This window comes from Oryzias latipes, chromosome 9, assembly GCF_053564925.1.
Source record: "Oryzias latipes strain Hd-rR chromosome 9, Olatipes_Hd-rR_3.1".
Lineage (NCBI taxonomy): Eukaryota > Metazoa > Chordata > Actinopteri > Beloniformes > Adrianichthyidae > Oryzias > Oryzias latipes.
This window is the reverse complement of record NC_136245.1, coordinates 19100496-19118626: the sequence shown is the minus strand read 5'-3', so window position 1 is coordinate 19118626 and position 18131 is coordinate 19100496. Positions and strand designations below refer to the sequence as shown.

The 18131-nt window shown below is 37.9% G+C and overlaps 1 protein-coding gene across 4 annotated transcripts in view; it reads right to left on the bottom strand.

The window, feature by feature from the left end:
* The window catches only part of arb2a (ARB2 cotranscriptional regulator A), a 143733-nt gene that overhangs the window by 59953 nt on the left and 65649 nt on the right, over positions 1 to 18131 (bottom strand). For all 4 annotated transcript variants that reach the window (XM_004072645.4, XM_011479289.4, XM_078952871.1 and 1 more), the window contains one exon: positions 14359 to 14478. In XM_004072645.4, coding sequence (XP_004072693.1) covers positions 14359 to 14478 — 120 coding nt within the window. The remainder of the gene's footprint in view (positions 1 to 14358; positions 14479 to 18131) is intronic.

The following is an 18131-nucleotide window of genomic DNA, read 5'->3' as shown; positions in this document are numbered from 1 at the left end:
GTTCAAATACACACATCGAAGACACAATTCAGTACAAAGCATATTATTAATCTTGTTAAAAAAAAAGCAATTAAATCAAAGTGGTTTAGACCCTGGAGCTATGAAGACCGCCAATTTTGCTGGAAATGCCACTGAAGATTACAGTTGGGTTTGTGGATTTCATGAACCCTCTTTTTGATTAGGGAGTCAATTATTTCTTATTACTAAAGATGCTATTTTAAAAGACCTTGTCAGTCAATCATATTAAAAGTCCTGGAAAAGCGTGAATAAACCATTAAAAAATAACAGTGGTTGGAAGTGTGCCTGCGCGAGCTGATGCCTCACTGACCCTTTTTCTAACTCAAACTCCTTCTAGTAGCAAAATTACATTTTAACTGTTGAACCTCTGTCAGCTTTTGCCTGCGCTTGGTAATTAGAGCACCCAGAGAATGCATTAGAAGATAATATGTATTTATTTGTTTATTTCTGGGACAGGGGCTGAAGGTACGTTTAGATGTAATTATTATCTCGAAATTTTTTCAATGATGCTTCTTAAGCTGTACAAGTCACTGTGTATGCAATGCCCATTCATACTGAAGGGCAAAAGATATACACGGTGTGTGCGTGTTGAATCCTGACAGGTGAGCAGGGCCCACTTCTCCCATCTTTTTGTGCTATGTTGGGTTCGACCCGTCTGAACAATAAGGCTGCGTTATTGTGCCCAGCCTCAACCTTCTACCAGCAACAAGCTGCATGCAGCAGAACTGCCAATTAGCACCGTCAAATGCAACTCATCCGTTGTCTGTTGGAATACATTTAAAACAAATATTAAAAGAAAATGGGGGAAAAAAATCAGTTAGTCTTATATATAACCCAAAGCAGGAGAAGACTAATGGGTGTATGGGAAATAAGGATCTGATCACAATGCAGTGTGAGCTGTACATAAAAGACAAAGAAAAAAAGGGAGTAAAACTTTGTTTTTGCAGAAGTGAAGCAACCAAAAGTGGGAGAGACAGCAAATATAAAGACTTAAATTTATTTATTTTTATTTCCTTTAACTAGGAGCTAGAGCAGATCATTATTTGAGCACGGTTTCACCTTCAAAAGGCAATTAAGGTCCCTTTTCTCATTCACAAGACTTGGAAAGAAAGGACCCAGGCTCCTCTAAGTTTATTTTGTTTTTATAACAGGCTAAAACTCACCCAAACTCCCTGTTGTGGTTTGGCTACCTTTTGTCTAACTTATAGGCAGCTGAGACATTACGGGTTGACCCAGTATGACATGGTAAGAGAGACATGGGAGGGGGGAGCCTGTCATAAAGAGAAGGTCTCTGAAGGCCGGAGGTGAGCAGAGGTTACTGTGAGATGACTGCCGCTCGTCTCGGTGCTCCAAGCCCTTTTTATTAACCCACACCCCTAGGTTCAGCAAACAGTAACGGGGGGGTGGAGGGGTGATGGGGGGTGACATAGTGAGGGCAGGGGAATGTAGATGGGTGTAGTGCCCACCAACTACCCTCTGCCTGCTCAGGTTCCTGTCTGCCTGCCTGATTGCAGATCTTTGTCATGCTTTATAAACAAGGGACAGCTTTTAAAGGAAATGCTAGCACAAACAGGGGACTATGCACAGAAGAAGAAAAAAATAAACCTTATATGACAACCAAAAAAGGAAGATTGTTAAAAGAAATGAGGAGTAACAAAGGACAGGCAGTGCCCCCTAGTGTTTTCATCAAAGAGAACTCAAACCATACCAACTGGCCCATAAAAAATCAAATAAATCAATAGAAAAATTAAACGTGAAGAGGCTAAATATATGAAAAAATGTATTTATGAAAGGCACAGGAAGGGGTATTGGTAAGAAAGAGGGGGCACAACAATAATGAAAGGAAAGAGAGAACACAGAAGAAGATGCTTTTAGTTATCAAGAAAATAAGAAGAGGGAGTAGCAGGTGGGTCTTGTATGAAAGCCATGGCCAGGGGTCTGGAGAAATCCCTCATAGCCTTCTAGAAGAAAATTCCTTTGAGGCTCAGATGTATCTCCGTACTACAAGCCTCTTTAACAAAGGACTGGTCAATTTCAACAAATACAAACCTAAAGGTCAACCTACAAGATAGATGAGAATATTCATTCATGTTTGCATGCACATTTTGACTCAGATTCTCAATATGGAATGAGGTTTTCCAGACGGGGGCCCGCACATTCAGCTCTGAGCCGGTAACACTTCAAAAGGGGTCTCTCACACACTCTCTTTCTCCTGTCTTTGGGGTGTTTCAAAACCTCATCGTATTTCACAGCACATAAAGTCTTAAAATGGCTCATAAAACAGTTCATCTCTTTTGACTGTGGCATTTTAAAGCAAAAATAATTAAATATGTTTCAGTGGAGATACATAACTAACACATACTGGAGGCAACGCCATAAAAGATTCAAAGAAGGATTTCATTGGGTATTGGAGGCTATGCAATCAGGGATAAATGAACTGAATAGACAGTGTGGAATATGACGAGTTTAGAGGGCAGAAAAACATGAACTGTCCGTTTTCTTTTGCAGCTGCTACCATTCGCATGTGTTCTATTTAAAAACATGCACAGAAAACTGCCAAACAGCAGGTGATACACATAGAAAACCCTTTGAAACAGGTCTACGAAAGGCTATCACCCTGGCACTAAAGATTCGGAAAGGGCAATGATGGCAAAGAATTCATTTCAGATAAAAGCAGAAAGCCTAAAGAGGTTGCAATCATGAAGGCAGATGCAGAATTGGAAAGAAAACAGAAAAACATCCTCAACAGAGGAAAAGAAATGAGGACTACAGAAGCACAGAAAGCAACAAAAGCATCAAACTTTCACCTAGAAATGTCAGAGTTCACTAATATTCTGTGCCTTGTGACTTTTCCAAGAGAACAGTTTCACCGCTTCCATTTTTCTCTTTTCCAATTCTTTCTGTTTCTCACAGAATGAGGACGTTCACAGTAAAAGAAAACAAGCAGGCCCAAACCGGATTCAGAATGTTTCACCCATCTAACAATGTGTATCCCCACATTGACGATTACTCTGCTACTTTATTTGTATATTATAGAGTTAACAGAGGGTGGGGGTTAGGGTTGTGCCGATGGACGATATCATCGTCCATCGTGATGGGTGATTGACATCCCGATGGAGAGACCACCATCGTGATGCCACGCCCCCGCCACGTTGCGCGTCGACACCATAAAACGCGGTTACATGTACAAAATATCTTGATGGGATCAATGGTCGGATTAGAATCCAACCGTGTACATGGGCCCAGAAAAATGTTTTCAGAATATAAAAACGTTCACTAAGGTCACACTTTCCGTCGGAATAAATCATTCGCACATGCGCAGTAGGGTTCGAAAACCGGAAGGATATAAATTCCGCCGAGCGGCTTTTTTTTCAAACTTTATTGAATGTAACAATTCAATACAAAACAATGTTAAACAGCGCCGAGCGGCTATACATTGACATGTCAGCTCGGTAAAATACGAGATGATCTTCTAAACGTGCTTTTAATAATGTTACGGTTATTATGAAACACCTGTTCGCTCATCATTTGAATTTTAATCCGTGTGGTCAGTGCTTTTTCTGAACGAAGCCAGGATTAGCAGTATGCTAACACGGGCTAACAACATTAGCTTTGGGTGGTGCTGCTTGCTGGCTGCACGTAAACATGTAAGAATAACATCAGCCTTTATTTAGTCGGGACACGACTGGAAACACAAATCCGCGTGATTGTTTGAATGTTTTCTAAGGACTGAGCGACATTTCTGCTTTGAAGCTCAAACCGCTGTGTGTGCTGACGATCTGTGCTCAGACACACACTTTTAGACCCGGTTCTGAGTTCGGTTGCTTGTACCCCTAGAGCTGCGGGACGGATCGCAGTCTTAAATCTCCCTCACATACCGCTCATGTACCCCCCCCTCCCATCAAACACAAAGCTTTAAGTCCACACTCCGCCGGTCCACTTCACTAGTGAAGTGCGGGAGCGGACTACTTCTTTTCTATTTTGTTTGTTACTTTTTTTGTTAAAGTCACTTCCCTCAGTTTATACTGGATCATCGCGGATTAGTCATTAGTTGGGAAATAAAATGAAAAAGCAAAAAAACGAATAGCAGTTATATAAGAACGAAAAATGTAAAAATACCCCCCCCCCCCCCCCCCCCCGACGATGTCATCGTCCATCCCGATGGTTGACAGCAAACATCGTCAACGGCCAATTTAAGGGACATCGCCCAACCCTAGTGGGGGTGACATGTGAATCATTTGAGCTGTCAATATGTCATCTTCCACACATTCAAACATCACGACTAGCACTTGTCTGCTGAAGTGACCCAGGTCACAACCAGCTGACACACCGAGCCGCAGCGGGTGAAAGTCTGGAAATGCCAGAGCAGCACCGCAGAACATGGCAAAGTTACTGCAGGATGTGTAAGAAAACACTTTTGATGAGGAGAATTCATTTAGCCCTTATTTTTGCTAGTGAGATTTGTTAAGAAGTTTGGGGAAAAAGAGACAAAAGTAAAAGTAGTAGTGTGAAGTAGGGATACGTGAGGTCAGACTCATGTGAGGGACTGCGAAAACTGGCAAACAAAAGCTGCAGCTCTAGAATGATGTTAGGTGTAAAATTTGGAAAAAGTGAGTAAATTAGAAAGGAAATTGAATCAGGAAAAACAACAGGCAAAAGAATGTCTTCCTGGGCACGATAGCAAGTGAGAAGCGGTGAAAGAACAGAAAGTGTCAAAAGAGGTTCAGAGGTGAATGAGAGATATAAAAAAAAAACTAAAAAAAAAATAGGCAGTGATGTGACCGTATTAAAGCAGGGGCAAGGGGTAAAGCAGGAACAGGAGAGTTTATTTCTTATTGAGGACGACAGTCAAAGGCAACAAATAAAAGACCTGACCGAAAGAAAAAGTAGGCAGCCGTTTCTGAGGAGAATGAAATAGAGAAAGAAAGAATGAAAGTAGGAAAGAGAGAGGGGAGCGAGACCTTGCCACCGAGGCGATGAGCCGGGAGGACAGAGAGAGGCAGACAAAGCTGCACGCAGCTCACACAAAGCAGAACAAAGAGAAGAGGTGCATCATGGGAATCTGAGCCTTGACACTCGGCTGGACAAACACGACATGCAAAAATAAAATAAAAAATAAAAAACAGAAAAAAATGCAAACAGATCAGCTCTAATTCAAAACCTCAATTTTGTATTTTTTAATGTTAAAAGGAGAAGCTGCAACTCCTACACTTTAAGAATTATGAAATAAAGAATTAAATAAAATGTTAGAATGTAATCAGAATACCAAAAGCATTGGGGTCTATCAGCAATCTGTAAAAGCTAAAGTTTTTGTTTTATAAATTGGAAAAATAGAAGTTGCTTCAAAAGTTAATTTAAAAAAAAAACTCTTTAATGTAAAAAGATCAATGTCTATTAAAAATATTTGGAGGGAAATTATGACTGTTGGAACAGTAATGAGTAGGGAACAAAACTCAACAAGGAAGAGCTTAGTTGCGCAGTGACTGGTTACGCCACAAGTCATAAGATCAGCACCGCTTTGAATTTAAGATGAACCACATATTTCTGCAGTGATTAAAATTTACATGCAGCTTTATGTTAATGTATGCATTGCAATATAGCCGGAACTGTACAACCCAAATCTGGGATACATAATGGTACGGCTAAATTGCAACAAAGAAAGGATTATTATATTGATATATTTTTATATATAACTTTAAAGAAAACAATCTTTGTTATGTTGTCTCTGATGTTTTCATCTATCTGCTATGACAGATGGATGACTCTTCCTTGGCTCTGTCTGTCTCTCCTGCCCCCGTCTCTTTCAGTCGCTCTTTCTTCCTTCAGCAGGTCTTACAGACCAGAGCTGCAGCTGAACTCTGAGTAGCACTGTCTCCGGGAAAAAACAAAGTGATCAATGTGAGAAGGCACGGGGCGCTCATGGACAGGGCAATCAATGGTGGAAAGAACCTTGCCCAGGGCCTTATGCAAATGGAGGCACGTCCTGTAACCTCAGGAGTGAACATGCGCAGTAGATCAATGGGACGAGGGTAGAACCTTACAGCAAGATCATCTTCAGCCAGTAAATATGTAATGATGAATCCCTCAAGATTTAACTGAACTCAAATGAACTTTGTCTACCTTGGTGTCTTATTTCACAAAAAAGGCTTATAGGATTCTGTTTAGAGAAGCTGGGATACATGATGGACAGAGCAGGACGAGAGTTACAATAGGTACTGCAAAAACATGCTTTCTTTAGCTCCTATCCATCTTGGAGAAAAAAAAAAGTAAAGAAGAATTTCATATTGATAAAATAAACTTCAATAACATAGCATCTAATAACTTAATTCAAAAACAAAGACAGTCTGATTTATGTAGCAAAATGTAGCTAGAAAGCTGTAATCTGAATGGCTGCTATTACCACACCAACCACAGTCACAGCAATCTTGTAGCAGGAAAAGCAGCACTCACAAATTTGATAGCAACTCTATCGGTGCCTTTAAAGCTGCCATGTTTGTAGCATCCAAACTATTTAAGCCAATAACTATTAAGAAAAGTCCTCATCTAGCACTTTAGAGACGTCAATGTCGTGAAAGGAACAGCACTGTAAACCAAGTCTTAAAGTGAGATAAAGACACTTACTTTAGATTTTACAAACTGACACCAGTTGGCATTCTGCATAGCACTTTTTATTAAATGATTAATTGATATTTCAACAAGACCTTGTATAAGGATAAAAGAAGCAGACTGCAGTGTGACATCCGAAACACATTCTCCATGAGGTCAAGGTCAATTTTTGTGAGATTATTTGCTATATTGGATAGTTAGCTAACCTAATAATGTTTCAAGTTTAAACTTTCTATTACTATTAAAAATTGACTTTTAACCCTACATTATTGCTTACTTGTATCCAAGTGTTTCTTTTTTTCGAGTATTCTAAAGGTGAAGTGTTAATGAGAACTAAGTGCTCAAATAATAGTCACCACAAATAATCAATGTAACTTGGTCGAAATGCATCTGAACAGTGTATCGCAGAGACATAATTTGTTACCTGCAGCATTTTTTTTGTTTATTAAGAATGTTTCACCTCTCTTGTCTCTGGCCCACATCTCTTGTTTTCTGATTTAAAAACTAAATAAGATGCATTTACATATAAACTCAGTTAGGATTATAATTTCACAGGTAAAATCAGTCAACTGACTGAAAATAATCCAAGTATTGCTGGAAATGAAGGAATGAAAACAAATAAGTCTAAAATTTACTTTTGTGCTGCACAAAGTTAATGAAAGGTTAAACTCACTGGTAACTGATATAAATTATAGGCCTATTCTTGGAACAGCTAAAGCAAAACAATGCATAAAAAAATAAAGAAGAAATAATTATGCAGGAACAGGATGGCAACAAGGCCAACAAACTATCCAGTAACAGATTCTTAAAAAAGCCAAGCAAATGATCATCATGATTTTGCACAGCTTGGTACTCATTTAAACTTTAGGCAGATTAACAAAGACAGCATCCAAAAATGTGACTTGAGTGGAATGAAGTATATCGCAGACAGATGTGAAATGTTAAGAAAAAGATCAATATTGGCTCTGTATGTTCTAAAATCTTGATTGTCCCACGACTGTGTGATGAAGATGATATGATAAGGCAAAAATAATAATAAAGACAATAAACTAGGGGGAAAAAAATTCATTGACAATCTCACAAAATATTATTTCCCTTGATACGCAAAGAATAGCACGAGAGAGACAAGGGGTGAGTAAACTATTTTCAAACCCCCCTCCCCCCGTTCCTTTCTAACACCACAAATGCAATCTAGAAACCAAAGATGCTTCTGAAATATAGAGAGAAACACCAACAAAGGTGAGAATAATGGCAAGGTATTGAAGGGGAATACTCCACAAAGCCTATTGTACGAGTATCCTTTTCAGGCTGCAAACCCACTGTAATTTTGTCTGCGTCATCTGCTTCTAGTCACAATGCTGCACTACAGCTTTGAAATGGATGGCAAATGAAGGCCATTTGTACATAATCATAGCAGATAGAAGAATTCAGAAGCCCCTACAATGTGTTGTGGAGGTGGAAAGAAAGACCTTGGTCCATCTGTGGCAGCCAGTGGGGCTATAAGGTTTGGTTGAGTTAGGGGGGGGGGTGCCTTTTATTTATTTACTTATTTATATATTTCCCGAGAAACCAGAAAATCAATTCAAATCTAATCAGCTTGCTAGCAGTGACATTTAAACAGTTCAATTTACATCCTTATGTTAAGAAGAAAGAGGCTTTCTAGGATCCCATTCTTTCACAAAGAAATTAGACAGCTATATTTCAGCCGCCTAATAGAGCAAACATGGTGTAGCTGTGCTGAGAAAGCAGACATGTATTCTTACAGTGTACAAAGGGCAATGCATTGTAATTCATTATGAGTGGAGCACAAAAACACATAGATAATATACATAATACCAACAGGGCTAGAAAACAGCATGATATGCATGCAGTATGGAGTGCAGGCACAGATTACTGTGTACCAAAGCATATGCACGCATAAAAACCACACATACACATTTAGTCTGGGCCAATAGTGTATGTCCTTAGGGCTGCTGTCCTGCTGAGAAGGCTGGCAGGCACTTTTGTAATGGTGGTCCTTTTGTTTCACATCAAACAAAACGCCACAGCTTTGCATACGGCTTCACTAATTTCTGCTAGTGTGCCCCAGCTATTTATCATCCCCTCTCGATCTCTACTCATCTGCTCCTTTAACGTGCTCTGATAGCTCCTTTCATCAGGCTGTTATGGTCCGAACGTTACACGCTTCTTCAATGTTAAGGCTGACACTTCAATGTGTTGTACTGTATATATGTCCACGCTGAGTCCTTATCTTTCCTTTTTAAATTTGACACAAACCAAGAAGAACCAAATGTTGCAGTTTCTCCAAGGGGCAGATTGCAGAAAGAAGCAATTCTACATTGACTTCTATGCAAAAGTCGGACTTTACACCCAACAAACTATGCAGATTCTGGTTTTCAAATCAAATGTTTGTGTTTGTTGCTTCATTTAATATTTATGACAACTTTGAGGGTAGTGAATTGTTTTTCTTTTTTTTTTTTCAATCACCAATTTTGATTTAATTAAAGCTTAAATTTGTGCACTTTTAAGGACGTTATCTGTTTGGTGTACCCAACAGAGCTTCAAACTTTACTTTGTTCCGCCCACCGTTCGTTTATTGAGGTCCGCAGAGTAAACTCTAGTCAATATGGTCTTCCCACTTTAAACTTCTAGGAACCCAGCAGGTGATGTCAGAGGTTATCCATCCAGGGTATTACAAATCTTTGGATCATGCATACAAACACACAGAATCGGACAAACACAGTGCAGTACAATATATATCCCAACAGACATACACAAAGGAGTAAAAGATGACAGACATGCAGGACACTTAAGGACAACTCTATCTATCTATCTATCTATCTATCTATCTATCTATCTATCTATCTATCTATCTATCTATCTATCTATCTATCTATCTATCTATCTATCTATCTATCTATCTATCTATCTATCTATCTATCTATCTATCTATCTATCTATCTATCTATCTATCTATCTATCTATCTCTTTGCTAACTGCAAGTTTCTCTCCATCAACATTAAAAGGCTCACCATTCTATACCGGACCATACTAGACCGGACTGTCTCATACCACTCAGTGGAAACAAGGCGTTAATAACCCCTCCCGTTCTAAACGGAAAGTACCTGATTGCTTCAAGAAGCCAAAACACAGAATTTGATAAAGGCTTTTGAAGGTCTTTGCATTAGAACCTGTAATGCAGACTTTCAGATCAAACTTTTATTATAAGAAAATACATTGAAGCGTATTAAGTGTATTATTTAGCACATGTAAAAGAAAATTGAGTATCCCATTTAAAATGGCATTTCATATTTGCCATAAAACTAAATTGTGGTAAAGCATTTTTAAGCTTAAAATGCAATACTAAAACATGTTAAGATATGCACAGGTTTCTAGAATAAAAAAAGTAAGAATGAGATGTATGTTTAGTGGTGCTCAAAGTTCATCGGACAAAAAAATGGATATTGGATAATGGATATTTTATTCAGGTCTAAACAACAACAAAGCAATGGAAAGTTTTCTTTAGATTCAGTGCTCTTACTGAGTCAGTAATCAAATTCAAGGTTTTAAACAAGGCACCTTTTAGTCACATTTTTCCATTAAATAGAGAGCGTTTGATAATCTGTATGCTGGCAACATAAAGTAAACATATCTTATGATCAAGGCTGTGCTTGAAGCTTTCATGCAAGACTTCCAAAGTAATATTTTAACAATAGGAAACAACATTATTTAAGTACTAAGTGAAAGTTTTAAATGTGTTACATTGCCTGCTGTCAAAAAGGCTCTTTGTTTGTTTAAATTCACACCAATGATCAAGTTTTTCAAACATAATTTATAACAATAATCAACAGATATACATTAGAGCATTAATACTTCAAGTCTGGACAAAAGAAAACATATTTAATCAAATTTCTGCACTTTGGTGCCCAAAGGTCTACTGCCTACTGCTACAAGTCCTATCAACACATCCTCAGAGCTGTTTTAAAACACTCTTAACACCAGCGAGGATCCAAATCACTAGGTTAATTTACAAATACTGATATTTTTCTTTTTATTGGTTTTTTAACATAATGAACAATCTCAGATTGTTCATTCTCCTAAACTAATGTTGCGTTGTTGCCTAATTTAGATTCTAATCTTTAAGAGTTTTATAGCAGAAAAAAACTTTACTGTTTTGATGGTGACTACTATGGCTGCTTGTTACATAATTGGAAGAGAATTTAAAATGAAATAAAGTGTGGAGGCATTGCATTGACATAATTTGCCACTGTTGGATTTTTAAAATGAAGTCTGCAGAAGTCTCCTTGTGATTGGTCCATTTAATGTAAAGTGAAATAGAAAAATAGTAGTGACACATTTAAAAACTGTTCATAAAAAAGAGTGCAGCTTTGATACGTGTTATTATTAAAGCCAACTGCCTATGACCCTAATGAGATATGTTCCAAAAGGATGTTTTATGAAACGTGAAGAGGTCAAACACACACAAGTAGTTTTGCATTTATGTCTGGAAATGCAGTAAAAGGTCCCAAGGGCAACTGGAAACATTAATTTTCAAACAGGACCGTGCGTTTACTGGGCTTTTACCATGCCAGTTGCGGAACTGTAGAGACCTCATACAGACCAGGAGTCCAGCACATAGGACAGAGGGCAGGGTTGGCATCAATCCTGATGTATCACCACAGAAAATAAAAGGCTTAAAGAAGTCAAAGAAGAAAAAAAACATTTCTGAGTCTCCAAATGAGCATGAATGCCTCAACACACAAATATTAATTTACCCTAAAATAAAGCTTACTGTATTGTAATTTAAAAATGGTGTGACAAAGAATAATGCTTACATCTATTTGAGCTTAAAACAGAAGGCTATTAAGTCTGTAGATTGCTTTTAGCAGGTAGATTCACTATAGTTAGGAAATGTTTAAGCTCTTGTTTTGGGGACGCAGGGTGGCCAGCTGGTCGGAAATCACAGATTTATCTATTGACATACAGATGGATACTTATATAACATCGTATATAAAGCTGTCCAATCCTATACAATGAGAATTCTCAGTTTGAGACAGGGCGGACAGAAGGAGAGATGATTGCAGGGTCATCAGTCTGACTCTATATGTGCTATATTCTGTCTAAATTTTTCTAGAAAAAATCTTTTTGGATACGACATGCAACCTGCAATCACAATGTGTTTATATTATTCTTTATGACATTTACAATCTCCATTTTGTCTATAGCTTGTTAGTATTATTAGAGGACAACGGGATTGCTGGTTTTAAAGAAAATGTTGGATAACTTCGGCTGCACAATCCAAACTCCTTTTGAAAATAATAAGATGAAATAAAAGTCTGGCCAAGAACAAAACAGAAAAGATTCTTTAATAACTTAATACTGATACAGAATGAAGAACGTGAAGGTAAGATGCAGAAAGAGCAAGCAGCCTTTCTCTGCACTGTCAGCCTCTTTCTCATTTACACTCCTATTCAAAGAGAGTTTGCAATGCTTTGATGTGTCTATAATTAGTCAGCACACACTGTGAAATGTTTTAAAGAATCAAATTGCACTGGAACACTTAAGCAAACTAAACAGGAGTCTGAAATGCTTCACAGCAAAGGGGGGCAAGCAGGAGAAATTAATGCTGGGCCTTTTTGATGTGCTTGATCACAAATATATTTATTAACTGCAAAGGGGGAGTAGTAATTAACCCAGAGACAGCCGGTTTGCTCGGGGTCCTCTCTAATGTCAAATGGTGCATTCAACACAGCTAAGCTCTCCAGTTGCCCACATAGCTGCAAGCCCACCCTAATGGTTCAGTTTCTCAACAATTAAGAAGACATGGTGCAAGTATATGTAAATGCATAGTTGTGTGGGCATAAGTGTTTTTATGCTAAAGGGTGAACCAAGCAACAACAACATACAGTAGCTTATTTAAACCATGTGTTTCTGTATATTCAGCAAAATTGATTTGAGAAAGAAAGAATTAAGTACGTTCTAAGTGAAATTCTGAAAAAATAAAAATAAATGGGTTAGTGTTTTTTAATATTTTGAATATCCATATATCACTTATCTTCACACAAAGTTTACATACTGCACAAAGGAGTTGAGGGCAGTAAAAAAGAATAGTAAATTATTGCTACTGTGAGGAAAAAGAAGGTGAACTAATGCACAGGAGAAGCTGGTGTTGCCTCAAGAGAAATCTCATGTGGCTTATTTGAAAATGGGTCTCCAAAGGCAACACATATATCTGTTTTGATGTCAATGTTACCATCTAATACAGCCTGCATTCTATTTATATATGCACATACCGTGTGCGCATGTTGGTAAAAGTGTTTTTTTATATGACAAGGACAACATATAAAAGAGAATAGTTAGAGGCTCGCTGACGCCTTTGTGCGCACACAGACACAAATATACAATAACAGAGACAGAGGGAGAAAGAGTCTGAAGAAAACACAGACAAAAAGATACGAATAGAGAGAATAGCAAGCCTTCGTCACACAGTGAGAAAGCCCAGGAGATTGTGGAGCTGTCACGGACAAAATGCTGCATGAATATTTATCAGCCAAATTAAAATTACAAAATACAAAAAAAAAAGTAGGTGAAAAAGATTCGATGAGAGTATTCTGGTAAATATGTATGGCAGAAGTCTCCACCTAATTCCCCAAGCCGAACTCCCATTGTGGCATCTACTTCCTTCCTTCTGTCTTTTGAAGAACTGAGCATTGGTAAGACCAATTCTACAGGAGATGAACTAAACCTGGAAATGATTTCAACTAACTAGTCATGTACCCAGCTCAGAAATATGAGGCTTTTTTTAGCCTAACTAAGACATCTAAAGTAGTTGGTACATTGCAGAAAATAAATACGAGGCAAACCTAGAAAGTACAGTAAGTAATAATACCTTGCGCAACTAATGGTAAAGCTGTTGTACCACAATTTACAACAACGAAAAAAGTATTAACATACAAAATGAAAGTGAGATTTTTGCCCTTTCCAAGCACATTTACCTCATAGGAAATGACTTTTCATTGACTTGTGTACTAATCAGTCACAAGAGTTGTAAAGTAAAAACAGGAACGATCTTTACAATGTAGCCTATAAAGTGTTAAGCAAAATCCAAATTATTATCACTGGTGACCAGGTCATAAATACCTGGCATCATAGTGCCAATTTTTTCTTGCAGTGGTGCAAAAATTAAAGTTTAAAAATAAAACTGATCCAAGAAAAAAACTGAATTAAAATTGATTCAAGAAAAGACAAATGTTTAACCAGTAAAAAGTTGTAAGCACTAATTATAGGGCATGGGGAGTAAAAATTGACCCGTGTACCCCATTGCAGGAACTGCTGTATGTTAGAAGGAAATAATGATAAGGATACACATGAGCATAGCAGCATTATGAAACAATGGTAAAAATATTGCTTCGCCTGGTGAATTATATTTTCTTTTACATAATATGAACAGCTGAGGTTTTTATATTGTTATACATGGGGAACAGATGGCAGAAGAATGCACTGTTAGAAAGAGGTAAACGAGTTAAGGCACTGTGAGTTTCTGCGCAGGAAAAGGCTTAAAACCCCAGATCCTGCTTTTCCTGATTATGTTACCCACAAATGCCAGATACAAAAACATTGATGCTGATCGTCGTTCGCACCAGTCATGCCACACTCTAATGTTGTCTTTGATGCCAACATAAGAAAAAATAGATTGAGAAGTTGAATTTGTCTTTAAACGAAACAAAAACTTACCAGTTCAACAAATGACAACCCTCCGTAGCTATGAGCCACAATGAAGACATTCTTGGCCAAAGCTTTGGACACGAAGTAATCCCACACGTAAAGCACATGCTCTTCTGAGGAAGCACTTCCCTGTAAAACAAAAAAACAAACAAAAAAAAAAAACTGAAGTTCAAAATAAAAAAGAGCTATGTTTAATATTCACAGATGGTAACAATGAGCATTTCAGTTCTATCCAATAAAAGAGACAAAGCTTTGATAGAGTTTTCAACCTTAGTTGGTGATCTACAATGACAGGATCAAAATGTGAACCCTAGGGCCAACAAAAGAAGCAGAAGAAGAAATAAATAAATAAACCAAACGGTTAGCCTTCGGTAAATTCAACAAAGAGCCACACTGCAGAAGATCAATATGTCTTGCATATTGCAAATGCCCTAAATGTTAAACTCAATAGGCAGAAGAACTTAGGCATTTAAATCTTAATTTGTACCCCTTTTCTGAATCAATAGCCCACCTAAACACCAGTAAAGGCATAATGGGAAAATACTAAGGGAAGGTCAAAGACAGACACGAGAGACAGGGGATACAAACATGCATGTAGAAAAACAATCTCTCTCTCTCACGCACACGCACGTACACACACACGAATGCACACACACGGGCACATATATAGTGTGTTTCGCACATGTACACCTATCTCTCTCATTTGCATGCGTACAGCCACACACATGCAGAGGCTCACGAAATTAGAAGACAAGTTTAATTAACCTGAGATGTAAGTGCTTATTCAAGGCTGGAAAGAACAATAGTAAAAGTAGAGGCCAGCAAAGGGCAACTGTTAATGAACTTGTGACATTGATTGTAGGCTTTGATTTCCTATCAAACTGTCCAGACCACAATAGAAATCAACAACACACCAAGCGGTATCTCTGCATATGGAACCGTGTTGAAAAGGAACACCTGCATCCCGACGTTCAGCATTTCGTACAGATGCAGAATATAAACATGATGTCTCAACGCTGAAACAGACAGACACAGACACACACATTTCTCCTTATTAGCATACTTTTGCATAAAAAATATTATCTTAAAAGTAAACAAACACATGGCCTATGGAGAACAGAGCCTCATCTGTTAATTGAGTGTCAAACTGTTGGATGTGACTCAAAACAAGTAATTAGCAATATAAGGTAAAGAAAGGAGAAAGTGTCATAAGAGAGCATCATGGTAGGTTCCATGAAAGTGATTGCATTTTAATAGGACATTGTATTATAAAAGAAAGATAATTACTTTAACTTTCACTTTCTTAAAGGTGGTCACTGAGGAAAAATTGTGTAACACACATACACAAAGGACTGGTTTTAACCTTATTTTGGAACTTCCCCACATTGTGAATAGAGGAATCTTATGAACTTGCTGCTGCCGCTTGCTTTTTGCGTTTAAGTCCTTGTGTGCTTGTACTGTTTGATGATGTGCTGATGTGTATTTTTGTTGCTGTGTTTGTCTTGAGGTAAATTAAGATGTCAGAGTGTTTGTGCTAGATTAGCATGAGGAGGCTGCGGTGTCAGCGCTAACCTCACTTCGCAGAGTGTGATGCAACACCAGGCAACTTCGCTCTGCCCTTCCCCTCTGCCATGGGTGAAGTGCATCTGCTTGTGTGTCTGTGCACTTGTGGTTTTCGCCATATGCAGGAAGGAGCAAAGTTGTCTGTCTAAAAGGGTGCGACATCAAAGCCCTTTGAAGTCTCCCTCCCATCTCCACCACCACGTCATCCTTCATCTGTGCGGCTCATTTCATTACTGTTTTCCTAACTTTGTCTTTTTCCTCCTCTCTAACAACTTCCTTTTCTTTGCATTTTCTGTCCTCGTTGTTGTCCATAGTCAAACCCCCGACACGTGTCATTTTGTTAGAAGACTATTTACGTTTTATTCACTGTGAACCTACTAAATGAGTAAAAACATGTTTCATATGCCTCATGCGGGTTTAAAAAAAAGTGTAAATGTTTGTCTTCTGATTATCAATAATATATGGTAAAGATGGGTTCCATTTTGGTGCCAACAAACACACAGTCTGCTTGTACTCTCAGCAGCAGACTACTGCATGTCTGACGATCCGGCATGGCCATGTAGTGGGTTAGCAAAACAACATTAGCATATTGTTGCTATTATTTCCCGAGGTTAACTCACTGCAGTGAAGCACCATGAGATTGGCTTCATGTCACCAATGCTCATATTGTATCTTGGCTTTTTATTTTTAAGCGCATATGCAAGTGTGTGTTTTTGTGCATGTGTTTGGGTTTGTGTATGTGGGCTCGGAAAAAAAAACCTCCCAAGTGTACACCTGTTGCCAGCATCCTTCAGCTATGAGTGTCAAGGGAAATTTGGGAATGCATTTTTGTACATGTTTACTGAATGTACAGGGATCCAATCTATCCTCTAATAGAATATAAAAATCTACATCAAAATGTACAAAGCACCAGAATCAGACAGTCTTCAGAATCTTACAGCTAACTGGAATCACAGAGACAGTAAAATGGAAGAAAAGTTGAGTTAGTATATAATTTATGTACAGACTTGTCTTTACATTCTGGATTATCCTTGAATTTTAAAAACTATGTTCTCATTAAAAAAAAAAATTACCAAAATAAACGGACATCAACTAAGTTTCTCTTCATCTGAGCAACACAAAAGTAATTCTTTTCCAATAATTCGACCTTCTCGTAAATTCTGACCCATGCACACGTTATATTAAATATATACACCACTGAACAAAAGTTTTATATCACACCACTTATCCAAGTTACTCTTTTCAGTTCATGATGATAAAGTTCAATAAAATGATTAAAATTGTACAGACGTAAGTTGGACTCTGCTGAAGTTTACAAAAATAAGTGAATTTCAGCACAGTACATTGTGGTGCCTGGTTTAGTTTAAAAGTAGCGTATAATTTAAAATAATGTGATGTCAAAATTGAAAACAAAAAAGAAAACAATGAAAAAGCAACAGGCTATCATAAAGCGGAAAAATGTAGGTCTCACAGAAGTAATTGCAAACAAAGACAAAGTGTGAGTGCGTAAATTATTTTCACCAACAAAAGGTATTCAGAAATTAAAGAAACCCTGACAGAAAGGAGTGTGTCAGACCCAAAGTCCAACATCAAAGCCCAATTGAAACTGAAGACAAGTCGGTAAGTTAACACCTGCATGATAAACACCTCGTGGGATGACAGGTTCAAGCACAGGTTTGTTGTGGTCGTTGTAAGACAGTCTCTGTGAAGGGAATATCTCTGGGTTGTTGGGTAGACAAGTTGCAGCAAGAAAGAGATTGCTAAGACATCAGAATAAGACAAAGAGGTTTCCCTGGGCCATGAAACACCATTACAGGACTTTTCAAGACTGGAAGAAGGTGTTATGGGCTGATGAACCAAAAATTTGAACCCTTTGGTTCATCACACACGATCTTTGTGTAATGACCCTGAACACAAATCCATGTTTTACCAGAACTATCTGAGGACAAGAGAAAACTTCAAACCGATTGTGCTCCTTTGGGATAAAATGGAGAGAAGAGAGAGAGCAAAGGACTATTCAAGTGCCAAACATTCATGAGAACCACTGCAGGACACTTTGTATAAACCTTCTACTTCAAATTTGTTGAAGATAAAAGGTCATGAAAATGTCATCATTGTCTCTTTACTGGGTTAATTGTTATATCTAACCCTTTTTAATTATTATCAGTAGTGTTAAAAACCCAAAGTAGTGCAAAAATCAGTTTGGAATTAATATACCA